Source organism: Sprattus sprattus (genome assembly GCF_963457725.1).
Source record: "Sprattus sprattus genome assembly, chromosome: 3".
In the NCBI taxonomy this organism is placed as follows: Eukaryota; Metazoa; Chordata; class Actinopteri; order Clupeiformes; family Clupeidae; genus Sprattus; species Sprattus sprattus.
Window position 1 is genome coordinate 13,777,625 of NC_137922.1, and position 12,496 is coordinate 13,790,120.

General features: G+C 49.2%; 1 protein-coding gene across 1 annotated transcript in view; it reads right to left on the reverse strand.

Annotated features, from left to right (window-relative positions):
• Positions 1–422: 422 nt before the first annotated feature.
• The window catches only part of pcdh17 (protocadherin 17), a gene marked incomplete at both ends in the record, with an annotated part of 65,359 nt that continues 53,285 nt past the window's right edge, over positions 423–12,496 (reverse strand). The window contains one exon of the mRNA XM_080833789.1: positions 423–1,150. Within this exon, the coding sequence (XP_080689915.1) occupies positions 423–1,150 (728 nt within the window). The remainder of the gene's footprint in view (positions 1,151–12,496) is intronic.

Here is a 12,496-nt window from a genome sequence, read left to right on the forward strand (position 1 = left end):
GGAGTCGTCGGAGTCGGAGTCAGAGGCGTCTCTGCGTGCTGTCCAGAGAATGTCCCCCTCAGCTCCTGACAAACAAAGAGAGTCCAAACAGTCACAAAAAACCTGCTCCAGTCCTGAAGTGTTTTCTCTTTGTTTTTTTCCTCTCTCCTCCTCCGAAACATGTAAGGTTTTTTCCTCCCCTAAAAGCCTCTGCTGGGGGGACGGGGGACGGGGGCTGGGGGTGCGGTGGGCGCCTTTGGTGGAGTCCTTTAACTGGGGAAAATAGTCATGTCTCTTTTTAGACGTTGTTCATTCAAATTCGGCTCGTTCTGCTCCCACATTTTGCCATCAGTCCATTAGTACCCTCGCCTTTTCTGTATTTATTTATTTTCTTAAGGAAACGAAAATGGCTTCCGTAACGTCCCCGCGACCAAACGTGAGCCTTACTTCCTGATGGGCGTGGACTCGTTGGTGCGACAGTCCTGCAGCAGTTTGTCGATGTCTCGCACCACCTGGTCGGCATCCACGCCGTCCCGCCCGCCCCTCTCGCCCCCGACCCCTACACTGATGCCGACGCCAACCCCTCCCTCCATGCCCACCTCCTGGCTGATCCTGGACCTCGCCTCGGCCAGCACCTTGGCCACCGGGTCTGAGGCGGCACCCTGCTGCTCGCGTCCATGTTTGCTGGGAGACAGGTACTGTCCCTCGGGACCCCCTCCACCTCCGCACAGCTGGTGGTGGTGGTTGTGGCTGGTGCTGGGCAGGCCCTCTGCTCCGTCACCCGGGGCCTTGTACGCTGCTGCGGATGACGGGGAGGAGGTGATGCAGCAGCCCTTGGTGGGGCTGCAGGAGGCCGAGGGCACCTCCTGGAGGAGTGGGCTGAGCGCACGCTTGGCCTTCAGGTAGGGCTTGACGTTGGCCACCAGGATGGTGTGGTCGCGCCGCTCCTTGCCGAACGTGCAGAAGGTCTTCTTGCCGTTGGGGTTGATGGTCTCGTAGGTCTCCGCCTCTACGGCGACGGACTCCATGCCGGCGGGGACAAAGACATTGGTGCGGTAGTCGGAACCCTCCGCCTGTGAACCGCCCACTGGGAACTGGGGCATCCAGCACCGGTCGGAGTGACCCAGCACACGGCACTCTTCCGTGCAGTTTACACACTCCTCCTCGGTAGCTGTGAGAGAAACAGAGAAAAAGAGAGAGCGAGAGAGTCGTTATTTTAATTCTTCTTCTTTTAAAGATAAGAGCGTCATTTTTCTGATCACTTACTTACTTACTTACAGAACTACAGAAGTACAAAATAATATAAAAAACAACAATGGAAGATGATGTGATAAGCACACCCACACACACACACACACACACTCACTCTATGTAATTATATAAAAGCTTTATGTGTCTTTCAGGGGAGCTGGGGATACCAGCTGGTTGAATGAGTTTTTTTCTGTTTCTTTCCAGGGCCCTGATCAAGGGAATGGCCTGAGTCCCGGCCAGGAAAACAACAACGGCTCACTTTTGGCAAAAGTGCCGCTCCGCTATCATAAATTTATGTCACTGGGCTTTGAAGCCCTCCTGAGGCATCCCAGCATCCAATGTAGCCAAGCGCCTTGTGCATTTTTCTGTTTGTGACGCTTTCATCTCGGCTCAGAAGAGACCACATTCCGGATCATGCCGGCTATTTTTTTTACTTTTTTTTTATGGTGTGTCAAATGGGTCCAGGACTAGGGGAAAAAAAGAGGTGTGTTTGTGTGTGTGTGTGTGTGTGTGTGTGTGTGTGTGTGTGGAGGGGGGGGGGGGGGGGGGCACACAACTCCACCTTTTTGAGCAGGAGAGGAAGAAAGACTGAAAGGGGTGACTGAGGGGGAGGTGGGAGGATGGGAGAGGAGGAAGAGGCACAGCTGCGGTCCTGCAAATAACATTTTTCAAAGTTCTCAGGTAAAGTGAGGCTTCAATCACTGAGCTATGGGAAGCATAAACATATGCACCTACATCACACACACACACACACACACACACACACACACACACACACACACACACACACACACACACACACACACACACACACTTCCGTGCCTCAGCAGTCTGGCATGGCAGAACAGCATTCAATTATGTAAAAACAAGTCATAAAATAAAACATATGAAATGTCAATAATATATACGATGGTCTCTCTTTCGCTCTCTCTCTCTCTCACATACACACACACACACACACATACTGTCACTCCGCTATGATATCGATGATATCTGGAGCACTCTCATCCTCCCTGCTCCCCCTGCCTCCTCCTCATTAAGGGGGCTCACTTATAGAGGAGGCCTCTCCCTGCTTATTTGGGCTTATTTACCAATGTATTTATTTATTTTTTCTTTGTTTGTTTTTAAGGCGTCTGTTTTATGCACGGCATTAATTGCACAGGCAATGTCACCTGTTTTGAAGTTGTGCTGCGTTTTGAACTTGAGCTGTATAATCCTACCGGTTAGGATGTTAAACTGCATTATCCAGCTTGGGAAAATAGACACCAGCACACACATGCATACCAACACACACACACACACACACACACACACACACACACACACACACACACACACACACACACACACACACACACACACACACACACACACACACACACACACACACCCAACCACACACACACAAACACACACACACACACACACACACACAGACACTGTGTTTGTCATTGTGAAGGATATTTCATTCAGATTATTCATACACACAAACCACAGTCATCTTGTCACCTTGATGCATTTGGTTTGCATTTACAAACACACGCACACACACACGCACCGGAAATACAGAAAGTAGGCCTCTGTAGGTGGACCCCAAATAGAAGTGAGTGGCGTGTCAGGGGCTCCAACCAAACAGGGTCTCCGTGGGGAAACAAACGATCAGTGTGTGACCTTATTATCGTCATTAATCATGGTCGCCACGGTGACAGCTCCAAAGGCCAAGCGAGGTGCGGTGAAAAACGAGCAGCACCACACCACGGTGAACTTCCATTGTTGCCGCGGCGACCGAGAAAAAAGAAGAAGAGAGCGAGAGAGAGAGGGAGACAGGACGGCTTTATGACAAGACAAGAATCGGAGCCTTGCAGAAACTCCCAGAGTGGAAGGAAAAAGAATGAGAGAAGAAAAAAAAAAGAACAAGTCCTGCAACTATGTGCTTGTGAGGCTGCCTCTGTGTAGAGGGGCCACAGAAGGACAGAGAAACTACTTTGGAGGGTAAGTGTGTGTGTGTGTGTATGTGTGTTTTATTAGGTTTTCCACACTACCTCAGCGATAACACACAGTGAGTGTTTGGTTGTGTGTTTGTATGTTTGAGAGTGTGTTCATGCGCATATATGTGTGTGTGTGTGTGTGTGTGTGTGTGTGTGTGTGAGGACTGATTCGCTGCCCAAACTAACTGATAGACTAACATGACTGAGAGGACAGTAGCAGTGGCAGCTAGCTCTAGTGAGGTGTCAGGTATCTGTGTCCATCTTTGTTAGTGTGTGTGGGTGTGTGGGTGTGTGGGTGTGTGTGTGTGTGTGTGTGTGTGTGTGTGTGTGTGTGTGTGTGTGTGTGTGTGTGTGTGTGTGTGTGTGTGTGTGTGTGTGTGTGTGGGTGTGTAGGTGGGACCTCAGGCTCATGTCACGGCTGGTTGAACTCTACTCAAGTGCTGGGGATATGTGTGTGTGTGTGAGGACTTTAAAGTGTTTGTGTGTGTATGTCACAGGTCAGTGGACACCGCCCGGGGGGGCTGCTTGGGAGAGCTGGAGAAGGGAAATGACTGAGGGACCTCAGAACAGAAGTGGGTGGAGAAAACAGGTGGGCTGGGCTGGGGCCCCTGGAGGAAAGAGAGAGGAGGCTTGACATTTAGGGATGCTGTGTGCTCTTGCTGAAAGTAGGTGGTGGTAAAACCAAAAGTTTAGTCTCCCTCTGTCCCTCAGACACACACACACACACACACACACACACACACACACACACACACACACACACACACACACACACACACACACACACACATATGATGGCAAGGTGGGGAACTGAAACCTTTTTTTCACAAAGCAATTAAACAGTGTGTGTGTGTGTGTGTGTGTGTGTGTGTGTGTGTGTGTGTGTGTGTGTGTGTGAGAAAGAGAAATAGAGAGAGAAAGCATCCTCACAAGGTCATGTCTGTGTTGTAAAACAGTAACACACACATACACATTCACACGTGCAAACACACACACACACACCCAAGTACAAACACACAGCCAGGTCTCGTCTGCATCCTATCTCTGCCTTTTCCTCCCTCACACAGTCCCTTCCGAGAGGATATGAAGGCATAAATAATCCATGCAGACACCACTCTGTGTGACTGGTGGAGGGGAACCAAGTCTTGGATAGATTACTCCTGCCTGGGATGAGGATGAGCAAGTGACCTTGAGGAGAGTGCAACGGAGGCCGTGACGATCGGGGTGACGTGTGACGCTGACAAAGACCATTCATTCGCTGTCTGGGGATTCATCACGCAGTAATGAGAAGCATAAACAGTGCTTGAATGTCACACACACACACACACACACACAAACACACACATACACACTTGTACACAATGTACAAGTATTTAATCACACACACACGCACACACACAAAACTCACATCCACACACATATACACACTGTGCAGGAGCAATTATTTACTATTTATGCTAATGCTACTTTTTGCATCGTAGGCACATAAATCCAGAGAGCTCGTTGTGGTGCTGATCTATCGCTTCTGTGCACACGTGACCTGCCGGCCAACTAGCTGCACTGGAGACCACCTGAGGTCTACAGAGGCATAGAACTGGCCCTCAAGGAGGTCTACTTTATTGTTTGCTTTTTCATTTTAACCTTATTTGTATTATGCGTGTGTGTATTTGTGTGTGTGTGTGTGAGTGTGTGTGTGCGAGAGTGTATGAGTGTGTGTGTGAGAGAGAGCGAAGTATAGCCAGAGCAAATTACATCTAAGGTAATAAGAATCTGTGTGAATATTTCAGAGTGTGTGTTTGAGAGAGGCACCAAGGGCAACACTGTGTGCTTTTAGACACAGACAAACACACACACACACACACACACACACACATACACACACACACACACACACACACAAACACACACACAGAGCCACACTCACTGGGAGCACTAAGCTCCTGCCAAATTCTTTTATTAGCGTCTCATTTTTCACCCCTCCACTAGCACCACCCACCCCCAATCCCATCACCATATCCCACAATGCTACACTGCAATCGGCTCAGGCCCCCCACTCTGTCTGGCCTTCAGCCGTCTCTCTCTCGCTATCTTTCTCTCGTTGTCTCTCTCTCTCACTCTCTCTGTCCATGTCTTTCTCTTTCCATCTCAGTTTGCACTCTCCTTCAAAACACACACACACACACACACACACACACACACACACACACACACACACACACACACACACACACACACACACACACACTGTCCTCTGCGGTGAGCAGTGAGAGTGCATTGTGCCAAGTAAATAAATAAACGTGCATAGGAAGAACATCATAAAGGGCTGATGACAATGAGGAGCAAGCCTGTAGCCTAGGATGAGCACAGGGGCTGTCAGGGAGACGCTTTATTATGGGATGGTGCTGAGGCAGTTACACAGGAGAAATAACTCAGACTACACACACACACACACACACACACACACACACACACACACACACATTTTCTGCTTCTGGGGTCAGTCGTACTCCATTGTCCTGGTAGAATACACACACGCGCACACACACACATAGCTGAGATTATATTTCCTTCATTACACAGGAGCTCTTTGTAACTGCACACCTTAATACGGTACCTCAGGGGCTGATGAATACACAGAGAAACACACAAGCTGACACACACACACACGCATACACATATACACACCTGTGTGTGTACACGCATGAATGCACGCACAGCTCTTCTCTCTGCGCCTTCCAAATCTCTGAATTCCTAGGGATCTACCACAGAGAGCGAGTGCCTTGTTTACCTCCTCTGCCATTTAAAAATGCTTCACGAGGAAGTGGATTTATTGTTCTCTTTCTTCCTCTCTCTTTCTTTCTCTCTCTCTCTGTTTTTCTCTCTCTCACACACGCTTTCCACTTCTCAGCCTCCCTCCCTCTCTCTCTCTCTCTCTCTCTCTCTCTCTCTCACACACTTACTTTCATCTCTCAGCCTCTTTCTCTCTCTCTGGCCCTCTGGCCTGTCCTAGGATGAAGGATGGCTTGATTTCCCAAAACAACCCCGCCCATCCCTCCTCTGGACTCCGGCCCTGCCTCTCCTCCTGTTGTCACGACAATCCTGTTGTGCTCCGTCACCCCGCGCTGTGACTAACGACCTGCCTGCACCGGGACCCGTGTGTCTGTCTGTGTGTGTGTGTGTGTGTGTGTGTGTTTATCTCATGGCAGCAGCGCTCTAAAACAACCTTGCATGACGAGGCAGCGCTAACCGGATTTCAGCTGTTTAGCGTGAGTGTGTCCGTGGAGGCTTGGGGTCTGCTGTAGGACAACACCGCAGAGCTGCACTGGACCTTAATGCACTGAAGCGCCACACGCAGTTAATAGGAAACAACGAGAGCGAAGATAGATGACACTGATACTCAGTGGGGGCACTGGAATTTCAATGGGATTAACAATTGACCATAGCATGTGCACTTGGAGTAGCTTCTGTTGCAGGAGACCTGCATGTAATGAACAGCACACAGTCAATGCGGTGTTTTAACTACGGGGTATGGCCAAGCGGCTAGGTGCTCAGAGTGTGTATGTAAAGGGGCCTGGCTGGCTTCAGTGTGGGTTCACACCTGTGTCCTGGCATACTGGGGCTCAGTTGGGTGGATGGGGAAGAGGGGGTACTGAGGCAGCAGGATGAGTGTGTGTGTGTGTGTGTGTTTGTGTGTGTGAGGGTAATGATGTCCCCCCTGAGGGCAGATTGGGTGGCAGCTGCAAACTTTCCACGGGCGATGGCGACAGGCTGCGGCTGCACCTGTTAACCCGGGAGGGGTTTAGGCTTGGCGGGGCGTGGGATGGGGTGGGGTGGGGGCTGAGCGGTGTAAAGAGGGCATCATGATCCAAATAAATCACCCATTATCTCCCTTAATGCCTGACAGGGGGGCACGTAATTCAGATAATTCAGAATGGCGACTTAATTGGCCAGGGAGTGAGGGAGTGGGGGGGGAGGATATGAAATGGAGAGGGTGGGAGTCCGGGAGGGAGGGAATGAGAGTATTAATCCTACATTGACAGGACATTAACACACACTGTTGGACAGACGTCTTCACTGCTGGAACGATCCTGTCTCGCTGCGACTCTCCTAGAGGCAGGGACCTCTGAGGCCCTCAGGCTGAGAGGCCCAACAGACAGCAGCAGTGAGACTCCTGCTCGAGGCCTCCACTGGAGCTCAGCTTTGATGCTTTTGAATTAATGTGTACGGAACACCGAAATACTAAAATCAATGATCCTTTATGGAGTCTAGCCTTTGCACTGAAGTTAGTACTGTGTTAAGTAGACACTGGGAGAGATGGAGAGAGAGAGAGAGAGAGAGAAAGAGATGGAGAGAGATGCATTAGCCTTAGCGCTGGGTTAGACGAAGTTTCCATTTTGTCAGCACCATGGAGAGTTACCACCATTGATTTAATAGAACTCTACTGTGTCTCCATACTGCTACACGTCTGGAGGTAAATATATATTATATTATATATTGCCACATCTCTGGAAACAACTACTTCCTCTTTAATGTGGCCAAGACGAAGGAGATGGTTGAGTTATTTTAGAAGGATTAGGAGTAAGCCGAACACCATTTCTATGCAGGGCGAAGAGGTGGATGTTCTACAGAGAGCTACAGACTGGACTGGAAACACTGGGGCTTTATTGCAGCCATCGGTTGGGGGAGCAGCATCAGAGCCAGTGACACTAAGAACCTGAACAAGCTGAAGAAGGCTAGCTCTGTTCTGGGGACTGCTCTGGAGCCCCTGCAGTTGGACGTTAAAAGAAAGATGATTCACAAACTGCTCAACATAACGGACAACACTCCCCATCCCCCTGCATGACCTACTGGTCAGAGAGCAGAGTGTTTCTCAGCTGGAGGCTTCTTCAACTCTGCTGCTGTAATAAGGACTGCCAAAGGAACTCATTCCTGCCCACCGCAACAGCAATATATAATGACTCGCCTCTGTGCCGGAAGAGTAGGCCTATCCTTGTAGTGGCAATGTACGATGCACATTCTACATTTAATTTGCACAGCTACAGCAATCTCTCAAATTCAATTTCATTATTTTATCTAGTAGGTGTAGCAGTTTTTATAAATATAAATGAGTTAAAACTGTTTTTTTACCTACCACAGTGGCTGTGTATGTTGTGGGTTTGTGTTTTTTTTTTTACAAGTTATGTGTGTTTTGTGATCGATCGATCTATTGATCTATCTATCAGCATCAAAACTACTCTATAGGTGCCGTTATTCCAGTGATAATCCTGCACTTGTGCCACAGTCTTCAGAAGATTAATGACATGAGTTCACCCTTGCTTGACTGGACCCGATTGATTTCAGGTAGGTAGATAAATAGACAGATAGATAGATAGAAAGATAGATATATGAAGATACTTAATTGACCCAGGAGGAAATAAGGGCATTCAGTAGCCTCTCCAGTAATAAAACATCCGCACACACCGCTGTCACCTCGTGGGTCAAGCGCCACCGCGGCAGACATCATGACTGCCAAATGTGGGCCTTTTGTGTCAGCGGGGGCCTGGGAATAAAACACTGACCAAGGCGGAGGACGGGGAGTATCAGGGTATCTTCGCATGTTGTTAGTGTGTGTGGGGATGTGAGTGATTGTGGGTATGTGAGGGGGGAGAGGTATGGGGCAGTGCTAAGCTAAGTAAGCTGAAGAAGACTGGCTGTCACTCGATCAAACGCTTTTCAAGGGGTGTCCTGGGCCTGCCAGCGGGTGGCTAACGCTAGGCTAAGTGTTCAAAGACCCCCCTGGGGGAAATGAATCAGCCCCGCAGACAACCAAAAAGGGCAAGGAGCAATGGAACGCGGGAGGGAAAGAAAGGAAAATATTAAGGACTGGATGAAAGAAACAAAAGAAGAAAGAAAGAGAGGAGGAAAAGAAAGAAGGAAATAACAAGTAATGTAGTAAAAAAGATCCACACAAACACAAAAAATACTAAAATCAATGCTTCTTTATGGAGCCTGGCCTGTGCTGAAGTAAGTGAGTTCGGTAAAAACTGAAAAATAGAATGAGAGATTGAGAGAACGAGAAAGATAGCGATAGAGAGAGCGAGAGAGAGAGAGAGAGTGTGAGAGAGAGAGAGAAAGAGAGAGAGAGAGAGAGAGAGAGCTGACCAGGTGTTGCCTTAGCCCCAGTTGGGGAGCACGGGTCCAGACCATGGTGCTGTTTCACTGGGGAAGCTCAGAGAGGTAGTGGGGATGAGCACCTGACTCTAAGAGCTCCCCTGCTGGGTGCAGGCAATGCCCTTTTATCTCAGGCCCTGCTAACCTTCAGCCACACAACCTCAAAGAGAGAGGGAGAGAGAGACAGAGAGAGGGAGAGAGAGAGAGTGAGAGAGAGAGGGAGAGAGAGAGAGAGTGAGAGAGAGAGAGAGGGGGAGAGCGAGAGGGAGAGAGATAGAGTGTGAGAGAGAGAGAGAGGGAGAGAGAGAAATGGCAATGCCAAGCAAAGCCTTCAGCCACACAACCTCAAAGAGAGAGACAGAGAGAGACAGAGAGAGGGAGAGGGAGAGAGTGAGAGAGAGGGAGAGAGCGAGGGAGAGAGAGAGAGAGAGAGAGAGAGAGAGAGAGAGAGAGAGGGAGAGAGAAGAAAAGAGTGGGATGGCTAGGGACTGGTAGGAGGTGTGGCTTGGGAGCGTTTTCATGGATCGCTAGACTTTTTCCATCTCAAAGAACAGTGTGTTGTGTGTCTATCATTGGGGAACCTTTAGGGGGGGGGGGATCAGGTTTCTATGCCCTTTTGAAAGCTGAGTGTTTGTGTGTGTGTGTGTGTGTAAGTGTGTGTGTGTGTGTGTGAGTATGTAAGTGTGTGGGCATGCTTGCTATTCTTTCCCTTCAACCTTACCAAATTCTGTCTCCACACCCATGCTTCATATCTATTAGTGTGAATATATGCTTCCATTTATCTTTCATTCTGTAGCTACTGCCCAAGAGCCAGGCTCCTTAAGCACCAAGGCTGTAGTTTCCTTCATTAGGGGGTTGCTTGTGTTGCACACTTTCAATTTGTTTTCGGATAAAAGCATCCTCCAGGTTAATGAATGCAATGTAAACACTGAACACAAAATAATATTGCACCTCTGTTTGAACACGTGTGTGTGTGTGTGTGTATGTGTGTGTGTGTGTGTGTGTGTGTAAGCTGTATCTTAAGCCTTTCGCTGTGTATTTCTGTCTTTTGGAAGCCTTCTCAGGGGACATGTGGTGCAGTTTGAAGGCCAGCATGGAGGAACTCTGGAGACGAGGGTCTTCTTTGATCTCAGCGCGACGGCGCGGCTGGCCAACAAACGCTCACACACCCTCATTACAACATCAAGGTGACGCCACGCTGGTATCATGCCGCGCTATCCGCGAAAACCAAGCCGCTAAAACCGGCGCCGGCACCCAAACGCGCTAATGGATTACAGAACCACACTGGTAACCAGCAGCCCTGCTCCAAAACTACACTTGTGCCAGAAAAAACGCTGGGCTAGCCATGCTGGTACAGAGACACTTTGGCAAAGACACACACACTACAACAGAGTCTACAACAGACACGCCACATCTCAAGAAAACCCCCTTCATCACATGACTCAAGACTTCACATACTTCTCTTAATCACAACCAAGTGAGGGGCTTGTTAGGTTTGTGACTGTGACGATCACTGGGAGATTTAGCAGTTTTATTCTGGTCTGACTAGTCCTTTGAGGCGGTCAGTGAACTAGACACCATCCTCCCTCGCTGTGTACACCTTCAACACCCTTTTGGAGGGGAACAACCTGGAGAACAGGTTCTTGGTTCTTGAGGACTGAGGTTGCACACCGGACTGACACTAACAGACCCAAATGGTCCACAGAGAGAGAGAGAGAGAGAGAGAAAGAGAGAGAGAGAGAGAGAGAGAGATGCGGAGAAGCAGAGTTCACTGAGAGAGAGAGACAGGGAGGTTTAACTGAGAGGCGTTCATCTTCCTTCATTAAATAGGCCAAAGAGAACAGGGAGAGGAGAAAAAGAAAAAGAAAAAGTCTCTCGTCCGTCCGGAGGTTTTCCCTAGGTGGGGTTTAATCCAAAACAAGCGCATGGTTTCCGTGTGATTAGCCTGCGCTAAAGCTAACGTGAGACCAATTAGGCCGCCCTCCCCCCTCTCAGAGCAGCAGTCGAGGTGAGACAACACACTGCTTATGCGTTTGATGAGCTTTTTATTATGACTATGAGAGAGACCATTAGCCACTCGTCAAACGCGTCACGTGTCTGAGTGTGTGCACGTGTTTGGGAACGTGTGTATGTGTGTCTGTGTGTCTGTGTGTCTGTGAGTGTGTTCTGGCAGACTTCAAAGAAGACCGTCATCAAGCTTTATCAAGCATTACTGCTCATGCATACTTAACATTATTACGGGTGATAACGGGGCTGACTTTAAAGCTCACCTTGTAATGGCATTTTAGCCGCCATCATGAAAAACACACCAGCCCCTGACTGAACCCCTCCAGCAGGAAGACAGCTTTGGAAGCTTAAACATACTACATGTCTTGGCCAAAACACCTGACTTTGTTTGGTAAAGGTAGAGAGAGACAGAGAGAGATGAAGAGGAGGGAGAGAGATCAGGAGAGAGAGAGAGGGGGAGGGAGAGAGATCAGGAGAGAGAGAGAGGGGGAGGGAGAGAGAGGGAGGGAGAGAGAGGGAGGGAGGGAGGGTGAGAGAGGGAGGGAGGGAGAGATAAGGAGATGACAAGAGGGGAAAAACACACATGCCCAGAAAGAAAGCGAGAGAGAGAGATGAAGAGAGAGGGAGCGGAAAAGAAAGATGTCCATCTTCAAAGCGCCACGGGAGAGAAAACAGCCAGACAGCAGCAGGAGGAGAAAAACATGTGGAATGACAGCAGCACATGAGGACGATCCTGGATGCACACACACACACACACACACACACACACACACACACACACACACACACGCATACACACATACACACAAACACACACACACACGCATAAATACACACACACACACACTGAATGCCCCAGCGAGTGCCTTGCCTTTCATGTGGGTGATAAATATTCAGCCTGTGATGGGGAGCAGGTGGAGGGAGGCACAGGTGCAGTTCTCACCTGGGCAGAGGGCTCGAGGGCGGGGCAGGGGGGGATAATAAAAAAAACAAAAAAACACCCGAATCCTGCGATAATCCTCGGTTTTGCTAAAGCCTTTGTAATTAGGACATGGGGGATCAGGCGCACAATCAGGGCTGGTTTTGTGTGTGTGTGTGTGTGGAGGTAGAGTGTGTGTGTT